The 20,103-nt window shown below is 39.2% G+C and overlaps 2 protein-coding genes across 6 annotated transcripts; one reads left to right on the forward strand and one right to left on the reverse strand.

Annotated features, from left to right (window-relative positions):
* Positions 1-282: 282 nt before the first annotated feature.
* On the reverse strand, positions 283-18,669 carry LOC131689604 (N-alpha-acetyltransferase 35, NatC auxiliary subunit). 5 transcript variants are annotated; one of them, XM_058974814.1, is made up of 10 exons: positions 18,632-18,669; positions 18,295-18,374; positions 17,927-18,236; positions 17,413-17,871; positions 17,309-17,356; positions 17,129-17,246; positions 16,891-17,072; positions 1,467-1,661; positions 626-1,408; positions 283-569 (listed from the first exon to the last, which is right to left on the reverse strand). In XM_058974814.1, the coding sequence occupies exons 2-10, from the start codon at positions 18,327-18,329 to the stop codon at positions 426-428; spliced, it is 2,274 nt and encodes a 757-aa protein (XP_058830797.1). In that variant the 5' UTR covers positions 18,330-18,374; positions 18,632-18,669; the 3' UTR covers positions 283-425. The 5 variants fall into 5 exon arrangements, with proteins under 5 accessions (XP_058830797.1, XP_058830800.1, XP_058830798.1 ...); XM_058974817.1 differs by lacking the exon at positions 18,632-18,669 and having other exon boundaries at positions 17,315-17,353; positions 17,927-18,239; positions 18,295-18,378; XM_058974815.1 differs by lacking the exon at positions 18,632-18,669 and having other exon boundaries at positions 17,309-17,353; positions 17,927-18,239; positions 18,295-18,378.
* Positions 15,003-16,859, forward strand: LOC131689605 (probable cytochrome P450 6d4). The gene has a single exon (XM_058974818.1). It carries the CDS (start codon positions 15,043-15,045, stop codon positions 16,579-16,581), a length of 1,539 nt encoding a protein of 512 aa, XP_058830801.1. The 5' UTR covers positions 15,003-15,042; the 3' UTR covers positions 16,582-16,859.
* Positions 18,670-20,103: the final 1,434 nt, after the last annotated feature.

Below are 20,103 nucleotides of genomic sequence, written 5' to 3' on the forward strand. Positions count from 1 at the left end.
TACTATTAGTGCTTTGTTTTTTTAATAACTTTCATCCTATAAAACAAATGTGATTAAAATACGGTAAATCGATTTACCGTCTACAGTTCCACTACGACGATACCTAGTCCGCGTTGTAAAAAATCAACAAAAAATAGAGTTAAGTTTGTAGCGAAACTAGCAACGAGTGAGATTAAATTTCACTTTTCTTTCATACTGCACTAAATCTCAATAGGTTTTATTGAGCTTTGTTTTCTGAATACTACATTTCGATGTTAAAGGTATTTCGAATAATAAACTCTCTTTCATGTAGCCGAAGTTGCTTTATTGTACGCCTCAAATGATCATGAATACTGTTCGAGCTATGAATACACACAAACAACCACAGTTTTTTACACACTTTAGTATCCAAACAACAATTTAACCATAAGAACTAAACTAAACACCTACTTCCTGTTTCTTATGATGGGAAAATACCGATGACAAGAAAAGTCAAACTCTGGTGGCGCCTTGGACTGACGATTTAGACCGGTCGCGAGCAAATTCATCATGACGAAATTCGTTTTGGCCACTTTCACAATCTCGTGCCACTGCAAAACGAAAAAAGAATGATTAAAATCATTAATAAGAAGACACACAGAATTACCTCTTCATCCGGGTTCGGATAAGATTCTAGCAGGACGCGAGCTTCGTGGAAGTGTTTTGCCGCCGATGCATACAGTTCTTCCGCCGGTGATTTGAGCAAGTAAGACTTCATCAGCTTAAAATCGGAATACGCCATTGGCGGCGGAGTAGACAGGGTTGCAAACGGGGCAAAACGATGCTCGAAGCGAACTTTTTCATTGTCGAACATTGGCAGTGGTTCCGGTATCCTTTCCTCACCGATAAAACCTCCGAGAGCTTTGTAGTAGCCTCCGCACATGTTTTGCATAGCTTGATTAAATATTATTTCTTTCGCGTCCGTCTTCCCCTTGCGTTTCTTAACCTTTGGTTTTTTCTGATTGCCCTTTGCTCCCTTTGGATCTACCGCGTAATCCTGCTCCACCAGAAATGTATCCGCACGCGTTAGAGCCGATACAATCCAACCAAAAAGAAACTGGTACAGATACCAGAAAATGTACAGATACTCGTGAACCGAGTACAGTTCCAACTCAAGACCCGATAGCAAGAAAAAGGACATAGCGCGTAAGCAGTGGTACAGTACCCACGTTCCGAAACACGCCAAATGTTGGCGAGGATTTTCGTTCTTCATCGAGAGCGAATGCAGATACGCATCAACCCGTTCGGCTTCATCTTGCAGATTGGCAAAGTTAGACAGCATGATTCCTAGTTTGTCCCGCTGGCGAGCACGATTGTAGCCACATATTTCGAACAGTACACTGAAGGTGTGCTCGTTGTACGCGAAGAAGGAATCCACACAGTTGCAGGCCTGAAATTGATTGATTTTTTTTATTAAATTTGGTTCTCCGGCAGTCAAATTTACCTACATTAGTGTTCGTGGAAAGTGGATTGTCTGAAAGCAATACGGGTGGAGCGATGAAAGCCTTTGCCGACTCTTTCAGCACTTCAGTGAGTTTTCTCGTGCCAAATACCATATCGTGTGATGGGAGGTACAGAGTCTGTAGGATGCTACGCGATAGCAAACAGGGGCCAAATTTTTTGCTGAAGTCCATGAAAAAGTTCTGTAAATAGAAAAAAAGTTATTTTTGAACCCGTTTCTTTATTTCGAGATCCGAGCAATAGATCGAAAATTACAGCGCTTCAAAGGGCGTATGTCAAGAACAGTGGTAGCTTGAAACTTGAAAGTCGATTATCTCGAAATGTTGCTTTTCCGAAAATGACTCTCCCGTGATCACAATTACTGGAAAACTGCGGATCTTCCCATTTTTTAATATTGGTAATAATTTTTTCTCGTGCCTTTACGATTACTTTTCATGCACAATTTTTTTTGAAATGCAGTTTTTAGGGTTAGTTTTTTTTTTTGGTTTTTTGTTTCCAGACACTGACGGCACGTAACGAGACGGTTTCTTGGTCAAATACGGGGTGACTGGCTGAACACGAGATAAACGGATCGAAGCGACAAATTTATCGCTCCCTACGCAAACGATGGCACAGATCGAGTCGCATTCATTTTAGCATTAACACGTCGGTTACCGTCAATGGGAGAACACCAACAGATCTCAGAAATAAACTGCTTGCCAAAAGATATTTCTCTAACCCAAAAAGAGGCGGATGACCTTAAGGTTAAAACATTTATGATCAAAATAAAAAAAAAGTACACATACTCTAGAGAAAACCTGCTAGATAGCTAACTGCGCTCTAGGAGATTTTACTTACTTTAAAACATGAAAAGTTGCTGGAAAATATTTTTAAAATTTCCAAAAAACAGATGTTTTTCTTTACATTTTTTGAAAGGTATATGTGCATACTATATTATGTTACACGGGTTTTTCGATCCACGCATTAATAAAATTTCTACGGGCCATTGTCCTGGCCGCCATGGGACACCTCAGGTAGAAACCTTTTCATGGCATCATGTAAGTTCCCAGAATGCTTCGCTTTGCACTGTACATGTGTACAGGTCTCGAGAACGTATTTCGCGGCTTGATCTGTAGGGGGCACCACTACGGCCGCGACTGAACTGCTTCTGATTGTAGCATATCTGAATAGTAAGTATTTCGGTGCTTTCCATGCAAGCCTGACTGGCCCCGAAACATTTGCATACTGCTTCATTAACCATGAAAAGTGTCACTAGTATAGCCACAAACTTGTTCAATGAAGGAAGTTCGTTATAAAGATTATAAATACGCTAGGAGCTGCTGCTAGGTCTGAAGCAGCCCATTTCGCCAGGTCCTTTGATAATCAACGTCTGCAAGCTGGCGGACGCAGGGTGTCCGGCTACGCGAGAACGGCTTATCTGGAGAAGAAAACTCGAGCCATTTTTCTCCAAGAGCAATTCGAGGTGGAGGAAGGACTGTTATATGGACCTGGTATGGCAGACTAATTGTGAGTTTTCAACCAACCACAGAATACGGTGCAAAACGAAAAATTTTGGTAAAAATTGTTAGTCACATTTTATTCCGCCATATTGGAATCCCTATTTTTATTTTATTTTATTTTGTTACATATTAACTCAAATTCGTGTTTAAAAATCACAAAACATTTTTTTCTCGATTTTGGCTAAAATGCCACTTATTCTTTTAGTGGGGGTCCGCCATATGGAATCGGCCATCTTGAATTTCGAAAAATTGACTTCAGATACGTAATCAAGCGATGTCCAAAGCCCATAATACCATGTAATTGTAACTAAATATTTACCTTCTACCACGAATTATTAATCGGAAGTGTTCTCAAAACATGAAAGGTGTTTATCTCAAAACATGATTTTTCAAAACTGCGTACGATCTCATTTGAAAACGGTTCAATTTAAAGACTTTATCTGTTGACCTCTCGAAAGAAAACTTTTTTCATTGGAGGAATGACATAAAATCTAAAATTCTTTGTATTCACTATTTTTATTGAAACCTTAAAGGCAGGGGGAATAAGGGCTTAAGCAAGAAAAAAAGCACTTTTTCGAGATTTTTTTTTAAACTTTGGGTGAGCCGCTTTGACCAAAACTTTTATGTATTATAATGTATCATTTCAATAAAATTCTCTAGAAAAGTCTCTAGAAAAAAAAACATGATTTGCGGTGTTAACTGCCTTAATCTACTTAACCGATTTGCATGAAAAAATCACAGTATAGTATAGAAATGATACATTATAATATACAAAAATTTTGATCAATTTGCTTCACCCAAAATTCTAGAAAAAAATCGTAAAAAAAGTATTTTTTTTTTTCTTGCTGAAACGCTAAGCACCAATTTTTAAAATTGAACTTCTTAGCGTTTCGAGATAGAGCTTTACATTGGAAATTTTGAAGATTATTTTAGGGCACATAATTGGTTTTCATACACCGACTACTTCTACTTTCAAAGATCTGAGAACTTTTACATAAAAGATATATTCAGTTCATCGAGATAGGAAAATGCCTGTGTGTGTCACCTCTGTTTCTCAGAGATGGCTCGACTGATTTGCACAGATTTAGTCTCAAATGAAAAGTGTAACCTTCCCATAGGCTATTGATTTTTTTTATTGAACTTCCGGTTCCGGAGTTATATTGAGGTTAAGAGAAAACTTGGGAAACGAGGGCTAAGTAGAGAATTTAGTACGATGCCATCTCGAACCATATCTTTTACGAAATTATATTTCGCGTCGATGTGTTTAGCCTTGCGCTCGGCTCTATCTCCTCGAGTCAACGCGATGCAACTCTGGTTGTCCTCATTGACCAGGATCGGGAAAACGAGTTGCTCGCCAACGTCGAACATTAGTTTCTGAATCCACTTTATCTCCTGCAGACACTCGGCAAGGGCGACGCATTCAGTCTCGGTACTAGACAATGCCACGCATTTCTGTTTACGGCAGCCCCATCCGATGAGTCCACCGCCGTACTTAAACACGAACCCAGAATTTAATTTGCGGTCGCTAGCATCACCTGCCCAGTCAGCGTCAACAAAACACTCAAGCTTCTGTCCATCACCTCCTAGGTACAGTACGTTGTTCAGTGTACCTTTGAGGTAACGTAATACACGCTTGGCCTCATTCCAATCCGCCTCGTATGGCTCTTTTACTCTTCTTCCAAGGATTGACGTAGCAATAGATACATCTGCTCTGGTGGTCACGGCGACATACAACAAAGCACCAATTAGACTTTGGTACGCTTTCGGTGAATCCATTCGTATACCACTCTCCTCCTTTTGTTTTAAAAAGCCGGGATCCATTGGATATTTGGACGGTTTCGCATTGTGCGTCCCGAACCGCTCCAAAACTCTCTCCAAATAGGCCTGCTGGTCAATACAGTATCGTCCTTCATCCAGCCGAACACGTATGCCGAGAAAAAATCGTAGGATATCCATGACACTGATCGTGAAGTTTTGTTTCAGTGCTTGTACTATCTTAGCAAACTCCTCTTCCGTATAACAGATGACAATTACATCGTCAGCATAGATCAGTATAAAGATGGACTTGCCCGCCTTTTGGTGTATGTAAAGGCACGAGTCCGCCTTCGATTGGCAGAAACCCATGTGTTTCAGCAGCTCGTCGATCTTTGTGTTCCAAACACGGGCGGCCTGTTTGAGTCCGTAAATACTGCGTTTCAATCGACAGACTTCATTCGGATTGCCCGTCTCATACCCGGGAGGTTGGCGCATGAAGATCTCCCCCTGCAGCTGTCCGTGAAGATACGCAGTCTTAATTTCAACATATTTCACTATTTGCTTCACTGAATTCACTTCCTCGGAATACCTTGCCGGTGGAATACCTGCCGTTTCTCTCTGTGAACGACGAACATGTGGAGGTGGGACAGGCGCTTCATTCTCGGGTACCGGATCTCCAAAGTCATCATCATTCCACAGTCCGCGAAGCCAGTCGTTATCGTTCCAAAAACCTCCTGGCCAGCTACCATCGTCATCGTCCCATCCGTAGAAATCTGCTTCAGAATTTGAGTCATCCGCCACAATAGATTCACTTGCCATATTATCAAGAGACCACTCAACTTCATCGTTGTCTTTCGACTTCTTTGTACCCTCCGGCTTGCGATGATCCAGTTGATCCTTGGATCCGTCACCGAGCTCTATAAAATGGACATCACGACTAATTTGGATTGCTCCTGTCTGTGTGTTCAGCATTCTACAAGCTTTATGCTCGGCCAAGTAACCGTCAAATGTCATTCGGATTGCCTTGACTTCCAATTTCTTTCGCTTCGCCGATGGAATCATAACGTAGCCAACGCATCCGAACAATCGTAGGTAGTTCAAATTCGGTTTCCTACCAAACCAAATTTCGTACGGCGTTCGATCCACTGCGGCTGACGGCAAACAGTTTTGCAGGTAGCAAGCAGTATTTACCGCCTGCTTCCAAAAACGCTTGTGCATACCTGCGTCTAGAAGCATACAGCGACCCATTTCGCTTAGAGACCGGTTCTTCCGCTATGAAACCCCGTTCTGTTGTGGTGAATAAGCTGCAGTGTACTCCGCTTTTATCCCTTCGTTCGCATAGAATTTTCGTAGTGCCTGGCTGGAATACTCTCCGCCCTGATCCGAGCAGATAATTCGTGATTTCCGACCAAACTGGTTTTGATCCAATCTCACGTATTCGCGAATTTTATCCTCCGATTTCTTTTTCAAGAAATAGACGTAAGTGTATCGACTATGATCGTCTATCAAGGTCATATAATAGCGACAACCTCCTGGAGTCGCCTCCATTGGTCCGCAAACATCACTGTGTATAATATCTAGCACTTCAGTAGTTGTCTTTTCGGCAACCTGCGGAAACGATGGCCGAGCCATTTTGCCTTCAATACAGCATTCATAGGTCCAGCGGATACCACAGTCGACGATTTTCAGTCCCGTTGCCAAATCGTGTCGCTTTATTTTACCAATAACATCTGGATCCCTGTGTTTCGGATCATATCTCCCTCCAATGTTGGGACAAACAGTACGCACGCGTACCGTGTTCAAGTGAAATGAACGCACTTTTGTCACTACACATATGCGAGGTGGCACCCGAATCGACCAACCACGAATGAGAAACGTCAGAACTGTCATGCCGACACACCATAAACGTGAACGATTTTGTGTCGTTTTCGCGCACTTGCTTCACTTTTTTCTTCCTGCTTCGGATTATTCTTCTTTTTCTTTTCATCACCGGTATTCTTCCGGACCAGAAACTGTATGCACCAAGAGGGTGACGTGACGTCATATTTTCGCAGCCAACATAAGAACTTTGCTTGTAACAAAATGAACGAAATTAATTTTTAATGCGAACGAGGAGCACTTTAGTTTACATCAAATCAGTTAAAGTGTTCATTGTTTTCTTTTGTTTACTGCTACTATTGTTTGTTGATGACATTTTAAGCGATTTTGACATAGTCAAACTGACCCCCATCGATCGGTGGAAAAAACGATGTTGCCTATTGTCAAACTCTGTATGTAGCGATAGGGATGCCAATTACCTGGTTTGCACTCACGTTTTGTATGTCCCGCTTGACCACAGATGAAACAAACAGTTGCCGGTTTAGCTTCACTTTTCGCCTTCAGCACGCGCTCCTCCTGAGATTTCCCGCTGTACAGTTTCTCACTTTCGTCGATGAGCTTTGCTCGCACAATTTCCATCGTCAAATCCTGATCTGAACTGCTCTCCAAAGCGGCGGTAAGGGCATCAAACGCTTTCGGAAGGCTCCGCAAAATCATGGCCACCTGCATATTCGCAGACAGCTTTTCGCCCGAATTCTCCAACCGAGAATAAAACTCCTCCATACCGTACAAAAATTCCTCCATATTCTCACCTTCTTGATAGTTTGTGCAGCAAATTTCTTTCAGCAACGAAACCTTTCCGGTGAGAGTAGCTTTATGATGGTGAGATTTGAGGGTATCCCATGTTGCTTTCGCTGTGGCTTTTGACATGATGAGGTTATGTTGATTGTCTTCCACCAACAAAGCGATGGTAGCTCGCGCTTTTGTATCACCTTCCGTCCATTCCGACGTGACCGGTGCTGGCGCGACTCCCGGATCCACGTATTTCCACGTACCTTCCCTCATCATCAGCATCTGCACCTTGAAATCCCACGAACGATAGTTCCGGTTATTCAGCCGGATGACGCACATCTTTGAAAAATCCATTTTTGATTCGGTAAGTTTACCGGACTCGCCCACTAAAAAACTAAAAAAAAAAAAATTTCAACCGTACCGCGTACTTAACGCACAGAAAGAATGGAATTATTTTTCGAATTGCGTCGCGCACTCCTTCGCCACCACTTGCCCAAACGCTGAGCACATAACCTATTGAGGTTAAGAGAAAACGTGGGAAACAAGGGCTAAGTAGAGAATTTAGTACACGTGTGGACGCTAGTACGCTACAGACAAGAATGAATTTTATGGTGTCCAAAATTCTATCATTTGACGTAAGCAGTGTTGCCTGAATGGCTTTCTGTCAGTTGTTGCGAGTCGAACAAGTGGTTTCAACCAAAGAGAATAGGGAAAGAGACGAATAGTGTGATGCCAAAAATACCTTATTGAGCAGACCAATCGTGCAATGTAAATAAACATTACTCATGCCTGAGTTAGAGGAGATAAGTATTGTACATCTATCAAAAAAGAAATTTGAGTTTTCGTCAGAATTTAGTTCAATCGTGATTGTATGGTGCATTCTAGAGTATATGTATGAGTAAAAACAAGCTTTAGAATTATTTCATCTCTTTGTTTCGAAATGCACATCTTTTGATAAACAAATCCAACGATCGACGTACGGTTTGTTTTCAAAATATAATAGGAGTCATTTAAAGTGCTGCCTGTGGAAGCGGTTGCCAAAATTCTAGTGTTAAAATCATCATAAAGGGAGTGTTGCCGTTTTGACTGATTTTCACTCTTCGTCTCTTTCTCTATTCTCTTTGGTTTCAACAAGTTACAGGTTGAACACACAACAAATTCCCATATAAACTGGCACCACCATGATATCAAAATGATGCAAAATTTTCTAAAATGGCTGCAAAATTACTTATAAGCAGGAACTAAAAAACCTCAAAAGGGGGAAATCAAATTTGCATTTTTGATGCCAAATGTCTTTAAAATGCACAAAGCGTTGAGATTTCATGTAATTTTTTTTAAACTGACTTTTTTGGACTTTGGCACATTTTTTACTTTTTTGCCTTTCTCATATAGAAAGGTTATGCAATCACTCTGAACATCGTCAACCCAATCTTGTATTTTTTATTTGACTTATATTGGTTTTCTGTGTTTCAGCCCCCCCCCCCCCCCCACTTTACCACCCTTCCCCAATTCCACCCCTCAAAGTCCCCTCCCATCAAATACAAACCTCCCTCCCACCCCTCATGAGGCCCCCAACTCATCCACACACACCTCTTTCATCCCAATCACCTTCACCTAGTAGGTATATCAAGACAGACTGGGGGGGCTCGGTTGTGGGTTATTTGCCGAAAGAAACCCCCCCCCTCGCCCAATATATATTTTTGCTTCAAGTAGAGAAAATCCAGAATAAAATTTCCTAGTGGCTCTGAAATTTCTATTTTGCTATGAACACATTACGTAATACGCTATAAACGCATTCAATAAAAACCAGTAAAGTTTGGTTTGAAATGATTTTGAGTTTGAAACTATTTTAAAGTGGAAACAAACCCTCCTTCTTGATCCGCCACTGATTTCAAATGTTTCAGCGTCGAGACATAGCATCTCAAGTTCGTGGCTGTCAATCCATTGTATGTATGTGCAAATCGTACTGAATATGTAATAGACATTTCCATTTTGGATTGTAGTTTGGATAAATGAGAAAGGCGTAATTGCACTACTAGGTGGATTCAAAAAGGTTTTTATATATGAGGAATTCCACGAAGATCCGTCCGAAAATCTTTAAAATCGTGACCGACCATCTTAGATTCCCATGAAACTTTACACATTTCACCGTCATGCAAGACTAAATATTTTCCAAATGTAATAAGATTATTTTGACTCAAGAGCAACTTTTCAAAAGGGCGTAAACGTTTCTACGTGTATGAATTTCAATTTTTTTTTGTTCGATTACTGTATTTTATACAGCAAAACTATCTGAGAACGAGTTACAGGGAATGAATATTTCTGTCTGAAAAAAATATACACTGAAAAAAATGTTGTCATTTTTCAAAAAAACAAAAATTTAAATCGCGAAAAAACCCATTTTTGTAAATTTTTTTATATTTTGTTACCAAAAACCTAAAGAGAAAAGAAACATTTTGATTGTGATTGCATGATGGAGAAAAAATCGGTAAAAAAGTTTTTCTAACAACTTCGTACATGTTTTTAAATTTCATACTAATTGACATACAAAATTGTAATTTTATTACAGAATATAATTCTAAGCACCATTTAAAATCAAAATGCATTTAACAAAAATCTTCCAAAATGCGATAGTTTTCAAGATATTTGAAATTTTGCTACTTCAAAAACAATTAATTTGTGTAATTATGCTCTTTTTAACAGTTATTCGCGTTACCCCATCAAAAAATGTCAAAAATTTAATGTTTATCGTTTTAAAGATGTAAAAGCAACCTTTTTAGTGTATTTGGATCATGGAGAAGCTTTCAATAAAAAAGTTTTCCTAACAACAACTTTTGACATTTTTTTATAATTCTTACTATTTGCAGTTAAAAATACAATTTTCTTTTTGAATATGATTCTAATCGCCATTTTAAATCGAAATGCTCTTAACAAAAATTTTCTAAAATGTAGTAGTTCTCGAGATATTTTAACTTTTGTTTTAACATCACAATTATTTTTCGCACATAGGGTTAGAAATTTTTCCTAAGAGATTTTTCTAACCCGAAGAGGCGAATGACCTTAAGGTTAAAACCTCTATAATTGAAAAAAAAACAATTATTTTGTTTTATTACGACCTTTTCATAAGTTAGTCGCGTTTCTCCATCAACAATAATGGGTTTTCAAAAGGCCCGTAAACTTTCCTGCAACTTTCTCTTTGACATCAAGGTGATATTGTGAAACATTTTAAAGTTACATGAAAACAACCAACATATGATTCAGCTATATAGTTTAATCAACAGACCCTATGGTTGAAATATATTTTGGTTGCATTCATGTAACTTTCAAATGGTTTACAATATCGCCTTGATGTCAAAGAGAAAGTTGCACGAAAGTTTACGGGCCTTTTGAAAAACCTATTATTGTTGATTGATAAACGTCACTAACTTATGAAAAGGTCGTAATAAAACAAAATAATTGTGTTGTTAAAACAAAAGTTAAAATATTTCGAGAACTACCACATTTTAGAAAATTTTTGTTAAGAGCATTTCGATTTAAAATGACGTTTAGAATCACATTCAAAAAGAAAATTGTATTTTTGACTGCAAATAGTAAGAATTATAAAAAAATGTCAAAAGTTGTTGTTAGGAAAACTTTTTTATTGAAAGCTTCTCCATGATCCAAATACACTAAAAAGGTTTACCGATTTTTTCTCCATCATGCAATCACAATCAAAATGTTTCTTTTCTCTTTAGGTTTTTGGTAACAAAATATAAAAAATTTAAAAAAATGGGTTTTTTCGCAATTTAAATTTTTATCATAAATTTTTGTTTTTTTGAAAAATGACACAACTTTTTTTTCAGTGTATATTTTTTTCGGATAGAAGTATTCATTCCCTGTAACTTGTTCTCAGATAGTTTTGCTGTATAAAATACAGTAATCGAACAAAAAAAAATTGAAATTCATGCACGTAGAAACGTTTACGCCCTTTTGAAAAATTACTCTTGTATCAAAATATTCCAATTGCCAGAGAATATCATGGAGATTCATACAGCGAAAACACCTGCAAAGTTTCGTTCGAATCGACGATGGTCATTTTTTGCGGTCGGCCGGTTTCTCATGGAATCCCTCATATAGCAATATTTTTTTTTCAAATGTTGTCCTACTGGAGCTGTAGATTCTCGGAAGGGCTCCCCGTCAGAAACACTCACTACATTTGCTGACGAGATGAGTAATTTCACCCACTACAACACTGCTTAAGACCAATTGCAGCGGGCCGTGATTATGAATGTGATATTCATTTACCATCGCGAAGGGCTCGAGCGTTTGTACGATGACGTGTTCGCGCGCGTGTGCTTTTGTAGGTCGATGTAGGACTTAAGCGTTCGTATGTTAACGTGTTTATCGCGTGTGCTCGCCTGCATGTGACTTCGCGTGTATAAATTCGATTTTGTAACCGTGTGGCCATTCACATATTTGCGTGCGTTTTTTGGACAGCCACATAGACCGTCATTCTGATATTTAGTTTTCGGTGTACGGTTCACATTCTGACAGGGAGTGAGTTGGCCCATATCATCAGAGTTCACGGTGATGTCGCCATGAAACGTATTGTCCAGTGGATATGAGAGCTTTTTTAATTGATCCATTTGGAGGCATGGACCTAGACTGCTGGTACCAAGGATAAGATTAATTTAATTTTAGATATAGTAATAGAAGGAGACAACATGCCCAATAAAGAAAAAAAGATGCAAAGAGGATTATAATAAGAGCTTGAACTTGTGCGACCACCCCTGGGTTTTTTTTATTATTTCGTTTATTTGACGCGGCTCATAGCGGTAGCTTAACGAAGCCGTGGATCTTTCATGTGTTTACAATATGTACAAAAAAAATAAAAACAAATGTTATGAATTATCCGTTGGATCTCGTGTGCGTAACTTTTTATTGCGAGCGGAGACCTTCTTTCGCGATTCGTCTACTGCGTCATGGGGATCATTTAATTCTCTCCTGTCCTTCACATCAAGGCTATCATCGTTAAAAGTGGCTTAGTGCTCGCGATCAGATGTTCTTTCCTGCTTCTTGGACTTACGGGAGACCAATGTAAATCCGTCGTCATTGTTATTATCTTTTTCACCGATGTTGCTTACATTGGTTTTTAGAGTGCTGGATGCTGCTTTTGCAGATGTCAATATGGACTGAACAGCTGCCACAAATTTGGCAACCGTTTGTGGCTCAGGTATTGGTATTGAAAACTCTTTTTTGGGCTGATTTGCCGTGGATGCATCGGTAATCGGTAGAGATGCATTCTCCTCTGTATCTTTCGCGCAAGGTTGCCCGAGGTGCGCTGTCCGATTACAATACTTGCACGTAGGTGTTTGCCCCACATGGGTGCATAACGTAGTTTGATTAATAGTGGCTTCGTGGGTTTTGAGTTTTATAGTCAAATGGGAGGGGATGAGCCTTCGATTCGCATCCTCACCACAAGAACACCGTTAGGTGCACCCGGGAAGACATTTCTCCACGTATCAGGTGTAACGGATTCTACTTCTCCGTATTGCGACATGAATTTTGCAATTAGATCAGGAGGGGTACGTGGTGATAAGTCATGTAGCTTTACATCTACGTAGTCTTTTTCTATATACACGAGAATCTTAATTCCAACTTTATCACTTTCAGCCACGTGCTTCAAGTTGTTCTGCAAAACGAAACGTTCGGCTTGGGCTAACGTGTTGAATGATACGAGTACAACATTGCGAAGATGATGATACTGAAGATACATAACCTCCTTAAGCCTCAGCTGCATCTTCACCTTCAGCAGGTATTCCATTTCACGAAAACTCAATCGTATTGAACAGAATTTAAAGTCAACGACCGCTGTGTTGGGTCGGAGCAGAGTTTTTTCGTCAACTTTACTCATGATGGCAAGAATAAATTAAGTTTCCTTTGTTCTTGAGACAATGCACACTAGATCGAGAGATTGCTAGTTGTTGTTCACTTGGTTCGATTGTACGTATGACTTGGGCAGAAGTAGAAAGTAGACTCGACCACCCCTGGGTTGCTGCTACTCCGTTATCGATCTAGACTAGCTAAAGTTGCACAGGGAATCAGTAGATAATTATGCTACGGAGTAGCGAAACTATCTTTCAATGTGCAATTCCTGGTAATCCTTAAGTGTTCATTGGCCAATACCGGCATCGTGATTTGTTATAATTTCAACACAGAAAACATTTGAAATTGATTCTTCCAAGGGTAAAGATGTAGATTTAGGTGTATTTTTCACGAAATTCACCTCTGCAGCGGAATAATGAGCGAAATAAATTTGTTTACAAAAATCTCTTTAGCCCTTTAGAAGAATTTATTTTGAATTAGAAGTGTATAAATTGACCGATATTATTTTGGTATACATGAGTAGTGAAAAAGTAAACTAATAGGAGTACAACAAAAATAATGAAATAGAAGAAAAGAAGACATGCGATCAAACTACTTGAACTCGTCTAAATGCCAGCAAATTATTTTTACTTACTATTAACGACGATTGTATTATGTTACAATTTCATCATGCTATGCTGACTGAAAATGGATGATACACGTGCATCGGTAAAAAAATTGTACCTTAATTTATCCAATCCAATCTTCTGAATAAATCGAATCGAATGCACGAATTGAGCATGGGAAAAAGTGAACAATGAATCCTAGGAAGGATCAGTCACTATTCTATAATATACGTCAGCTCTGTATCCATTCCCTAACCCAGCTGTCACAAATACACAGACGATCACATACACAAATAGACATACGATTAGCACATACTAATTGTACACTAGTACTAAAATTGTAGTTTTCAGTACTAGTGTACAATGCAATGGTTATGCGCTAATCGTGTGCTTATATGTGTATGTGTCCGTTTTACTACTCTAACACTAATAAGTTTCTACTTTTACATTCCTTTGGTTAGCCTGTGCACGATGACGAAGCCGACCTATAAATCGACACACAGTAACCCGCACTGCGAGCCGTGTCCACCAGCACCTCCATTAAGCTGTGAAACAATGTTTGCAAAACGGGCAACAGCAAAAGCGAATCCATGTCGACCCGCCAGTCGGCCACACCGACGCGCGCGTGCTAGTGGTGGTTAATTTAGGCTGGTGCAAGGTATACTGCCACTAGAAGCATAACTGTCCCATGTGCTATGGGTATCCCTATATGGGATACCCATGGGACAATTATGCTTCTAGCGGCAGTATAGAAAAAACACAAAACATAAAAAACCCATAAGCCCACTCGGTTTCCTCGATACACCACTATCGAGGCGTAATGCAATAACAACCTATCAGAGGTTCTGATGCACGAAATATGCTTGATGGGAGAGAAAGATTGCGACTTTTGCTTTGTTTAAAAAAATATACGTTCAATTTCTATTCATTTTCTTTGACCCCCAAAAGACACTTTCAAGAGCAACCAAACAAAGAATTGTTGCATGCGCGTATTATTGCGCACTTTAAGCAATCGATTCGTGAGAGTTTCTGTTTAAAATCCAACGTGAGAAGCCGGCACTTTAAGCCAACTGACCCACTAGTTTTAATAGACACGATAAGAAAGCCTGAGTCGGCACCTTTTTTTTTTAGCTTATCAGTGCCATATAAACAACTTCGCATGTGCACAAAATTCTCAGTTGGCTCTCGGAATCTATTTCTACAATTCCACAATCCAGCATCTCTACAAAATGATTTCCTGGATCATACTTGCCGTGCTTGCAGCACCGGTCGTTTACCTATTGTTACTGCACCACTTCAGCTACTGGAAGCGTCATGGAATCGCTCAACTGGGACCTTCGTTCGTCTTCGGTGACGTGGGCCAATTCATACGACAACAGCACTGCATCGGAGTGATGTGTAGTAAACTGTACGAAATCAGCAAAAATCTACCATACGTGGGAATCTACGTGTCATTTCGCCCGGGAATGCTAATCAACGATCCACAGATGATAAAAGACATTACGGTACGCGATTTCGAACATTTTCACGATCGAGGTTTACACGTGAATGAGGAAAAAGATCCCCTGAGTTGCCATCTGTTTGCGCTGGGTGGAGAAAAGTGGAAACATCATCGATCCAAACTCAGTCCAACGTTTACATCCGGGAGGTTAAAGGAAATGTTACCAATAATGATGGATGTTGGAAAGGTCCTGCAAAAGCATATCGAAAAACGAGCCGCTGTAGAAAAGGTGATTGATATGCGGGAAGTTATGGCACGTTACACAACCGATATCATAGCATCGGTCGGGTTTGGAATTAAGATCGATTCTATCAACAACCACGAAGATATATTTCGACAGATGGGTACCCGAGTGTTTTCTACGTCACTTAAAAATTCGCTTCGTCTAGCAAGTACGTTCTTCACGCCCAAGCTAAACTCGGTGCTAGGCTTTAAGTTCATCGATCAAGAAGTGGAAGATTTTATGATAAATGTCGTAAAGGATACATTGGAACATCGAGAAAGCAATAACGTAATCAGGAAGGATATGATGCAGTTGTTACTCCAACTGCGTAATCTTGGAACGGTTTCCATCGACGAACGGTGGGATATCGGAGTGCCCAACTCACATAAGCAGTTGTCGTTGGAGCAAGTCACCGCTCATGCATTCGTGTTTTTCACTGCTGCATATGAAACATCTTCAACCGCGATGTCATTTTGTTTACACGAACTAGCTAAGAACAAAACTATTCAGCACAAAGTACAAAAGGAAATTGATCACGTTTTATCACAAAGTGGAGGCAATCTAACATACGACAACTTGGCGGAAATGAAATATCTGGAAAGTTGCATCGACGAAACACTTCGAAAATATCCCTCTGTTCCCTTTCTGAATAGAGAGTGCACCAAAGAGTATCCAATTCCAGGCACCAATGTTACAATCCCGAAGGGTACCCCGATAATTATTCCTGTAATGGGCCTGCACAATGATCCTAACTTCTTTCCGGAACCGGAAAAATTTGTCCCAGAACGATTCAGCGACGAAAAACAGGCAACTAGTAAAGCATATATTCCATTCGGAACCGGTCCAAGAAACTGCATTGGAATGCGAATGGGAAAAATACAAACAAAGGTGGGTCTAGTATCGCTGCTGTCCAAGTTCAACTTTGATTTGGCTGATGAAGGACAGATGAATAAAGAGCTGAAGTTAGATCCACGTTCCCTAATACTGATGCCGGTTGGAGGCATCAATTTGACAATCACGAAGAAAATCGATTCCCGCGAATAAAATTGTTTTTAAGAGAAATAAAATAAAATCGCAGGCACGTATTTTTTCAGCGCGAAATAAAAATTTGATGGGCGGCCTGCATCAGAGATAACGGGGTAATGCTAGACAGGATATCGTCACAGTTCATGCATCACTTCCAAGGAATCCAATCATATTCCAGATAACTAAATCATTTTGAAATATCCATCGTTTGATAAGTTTTCATGGAAAAAGTCTAACCCAATTACTGCAAAAACCTTTAGCTGATGGTAGCTTTGTATCACACATTAAAATATTTTTTTTTCAAATGACATAACATAAATAACTCACCAGTGCGTTGTGGTAATTGGTGCAGTGAACTATTTTGCACGCATGCTTCAGTCGCTGGATCAACTCAGCCAGATACTGAATGCAGGTTGAGCGATCTTTTATCTTTGTGTACCGAGGAAAAGTGGGTGGCAACAATCTTTGATTGACCATCATTGAAAACCCCATCGGATTTGGAGCGTCGGCTGCGAAAAAAACAACGTGGCGTAACATCTACCGTGCATAAAATTATCGACCTTACAGCCCGGTTCCGTTTGCGTTCCAAACTCGATCGTCCTCTCCATAATCTGCGTTAACTCAAGAGCTCCGTTCAAGGTTTTCACAATATCAATCATTTCTGTTTTATTGGGAGACACGTTCTGTAAGGTTGAAATAGATTAGTAATCCACTGCGCTCAAAATATTACACTGTCAATAATTACAGTTACCAAGTTCGCGCTTGCATTTGTGGCATTCCATGTAGAATTCTGCTATAAGTCAACTGATTATCACTATGAAAACACTAAACATGCTATTATGTAGATACCTTAGTGGGATACAACGCAACCAGACATTGTAGAAGCAAACGAGTAAATTTCAAACGACATATTAAAGCATTTATCTCTTCCTTTTCCTTATCACTCTCGACATCCTTCACTTTCCGAATCCAGTCCTCTTCGGCACCTTTTAACATATTGCACACCTTGGTTTCCGTCATTTCTACGCACAGATCGTACCCGTAGGTACTAGGTTGAAAATCTTCCTCCTCATATACTCTGGCTCTCAGTATAAAATTGCGAATTAAATTGACCAGTTTGTGAACGGCACAAGCAAATGCCTTCATCGATTTATCCTCAATCTGATCGGGATGATGCAGATACAAACAGGTTAGCACCGTTTGTGCCATCGAGTGACCTTCCAGCCAAGACACCGAGCACGAATAAACGGCATCGATTATTCCGATACACTCCCGACTGTCCAAATTAGTCAACTTCATTTTTCCACTCTACAATTAAAGTTATTAAAACAACCGTTCTAGCGAAAGCAACATTTTAGCTCACCTCAACCGCAGTCTGAAAGTTCAACGGTGTGGTTTCTTTATTGCAACACATTCCAGCATCCATTTTCGGGTCCATCATTTCGATAGCGGACATTGCATCGAACAAACCGAACATGTTATCGTGTATTAACTCGCCCAACTTTAGCTCTTTGACGCAGCTGAAAAACTCGGTTGAAATGTCCTTCCACTGTCGAAAAGCTGGGGATTCCGATGCCAAGCCGGTGCTAACGAATGGAGCAGCATTCGGTTCATCCCCGCTTATCGTCACATAGCCTAAATCCGGAGCAACGCTTGTGCAAGGCGTAGGATTACTGCTGATAAAAAATGATTTAATAGAAGTTCCTTTGCTTCAGCTATAAACATACTTACCTAAGATCTTGAATTTGTAAGGGATTCGAATCCATTTTTGAGTTAATTTTATAAGTTCGGTGCGGATCTGTTCAAAACTCAAATCTTGAGCGTTTTTTCAAAACGTCATATCTGCAATGAGTTACTCTCTGTTTATACTTTCTCTTTCGATTTTTACGGCGTCACTATAACACTTTTCACTTATTTTACAGTACAGATCGAAAGACGGTGGTTTTAACTAGCATATTATGCAAAGAGCTGAGGGATAAATGTTAAAGTAACCGAATTATTAACAGAAGAGAAAGTAAACAAAGAGAGTAACTCATTGCAGATATGACGTTTTGAAAAAACGCTCAAGAAATGTAAACATAAAGGAATACTTTTTGACATTTTGTTATTGGTTGAGCAAGGGCAGAGACGCAGAAGCTTTACAGAGCGTTACGTTCAGCGATGCCAGATCCATGTGAGGAAAATAAATCAATCGTAATCCGACCGAAGGACCGAAGTTGCCCTGCACGGATAAAAAGAAAAATTCTAGAATGGTTTTACCGTGCAAGGCCCATCTACCGATCAATTAACAGCCATGTTCACTTTCAACGTTCATTTAAAAATACGATTAAAAGATAAATCTAATGGATATTCATTTTCAACTAGAGAATTTAAACCACTACTAAGTAAAATTACGCAAATTTACAAAATAATTTTTGGAAAGTGAAAAATAACCGAAACGCTCACCTAATCTACACTGCCGTTCTACGCATAATTGTCCCATGTATATAGGGAATCCCATAGAACATGGGACAATTAAGCTTATAACGGCAGTACAGCCCGGATAGAATTTTACAATAGCATTTACCCTACAAACAATCATAAAACAATAAATATTATAGTTATTATTGTTTCAACATTGTTCGATGCGAAGTTCTCACAGTAGATTTACAATAAAATTTCATGTAACAATAAATTTCACTGCTCAGCAAAAAACTGATACAGTGCATTCACATTAAATTTTACTGTTTTCGAGAAAAAAATGTATGGAGAAAAACGGTGTCTTTGTAGAACAACTTTATTCAAAAAAAATCGGCCTCTGTCAAACTTTGGGATATGAAAGAATGGACTTTTCCCTTTCATTTGAAAGTAAAATTAAAATATTTTGTCGGGGGGTCTAGAACGACTTTTTATTTTAAAGTTTTTTGATTGAAAACTTAAGTTTTTTATGAAATTCATACGCATTTTTGCTACTAATTGGTACTATAGACATTCAAAAAATACTAAAAGTGAGAATCTGATGAACAATCTCATTGTCTACAACTTCGTAGAATGCTATAAATCGATATAAAATCACCAATCACGAGTAAGTTATTAAAATTTTATCAGTTTTTAGGTGTGCGCGGGGGCCTATGGATTAAGAAGTCGAGGACAAGGACTTACAAAAAATGTTGGGTTTAAATGAACAGTAAATTCAGATAAATTTCAATGTATACAAAGTCCCATTCTCAGCAGAAAAAATATATTTTTAGATTTCTCTGGGTCTTGGGCAAAAATGACACTTTATGAACAATGAGGTGTGGAAAGGTGTTGACCAAATTTATTCGATAATCTTATACCTTTTCAAGATGTTGAATAATGTAGTAACAGATTTTATCATACCTTTTTCATTTCTTTTCTCGCTCTAGGGGATAGCTAATGTAAACTAGAATGACCCTTCTTCCTGATCCTATCCTGCTTGGTAAAATACAATTGGCTTAAATTCAAAGCATTATATTTGAATGAACTAAAGTAGACAGTTCGAGTCATTGTAATAAACGACGGATTTTATTGCAATTTTGG

This window comes from Topomyia yanbarensis, chromosome 3, assembly GCF_030247195.1.
Source record: "Topomyia yanbarensis strain Yona2022 chromosome 3, ASM3024719v1, whole genome shotgun sequence".
Lineage (NCBI taxonomy): Eukaryota > Metazoa > Arthropoda > Insecta > Diptera > Culicidae > Topomyia > Topomyia yanbarensis.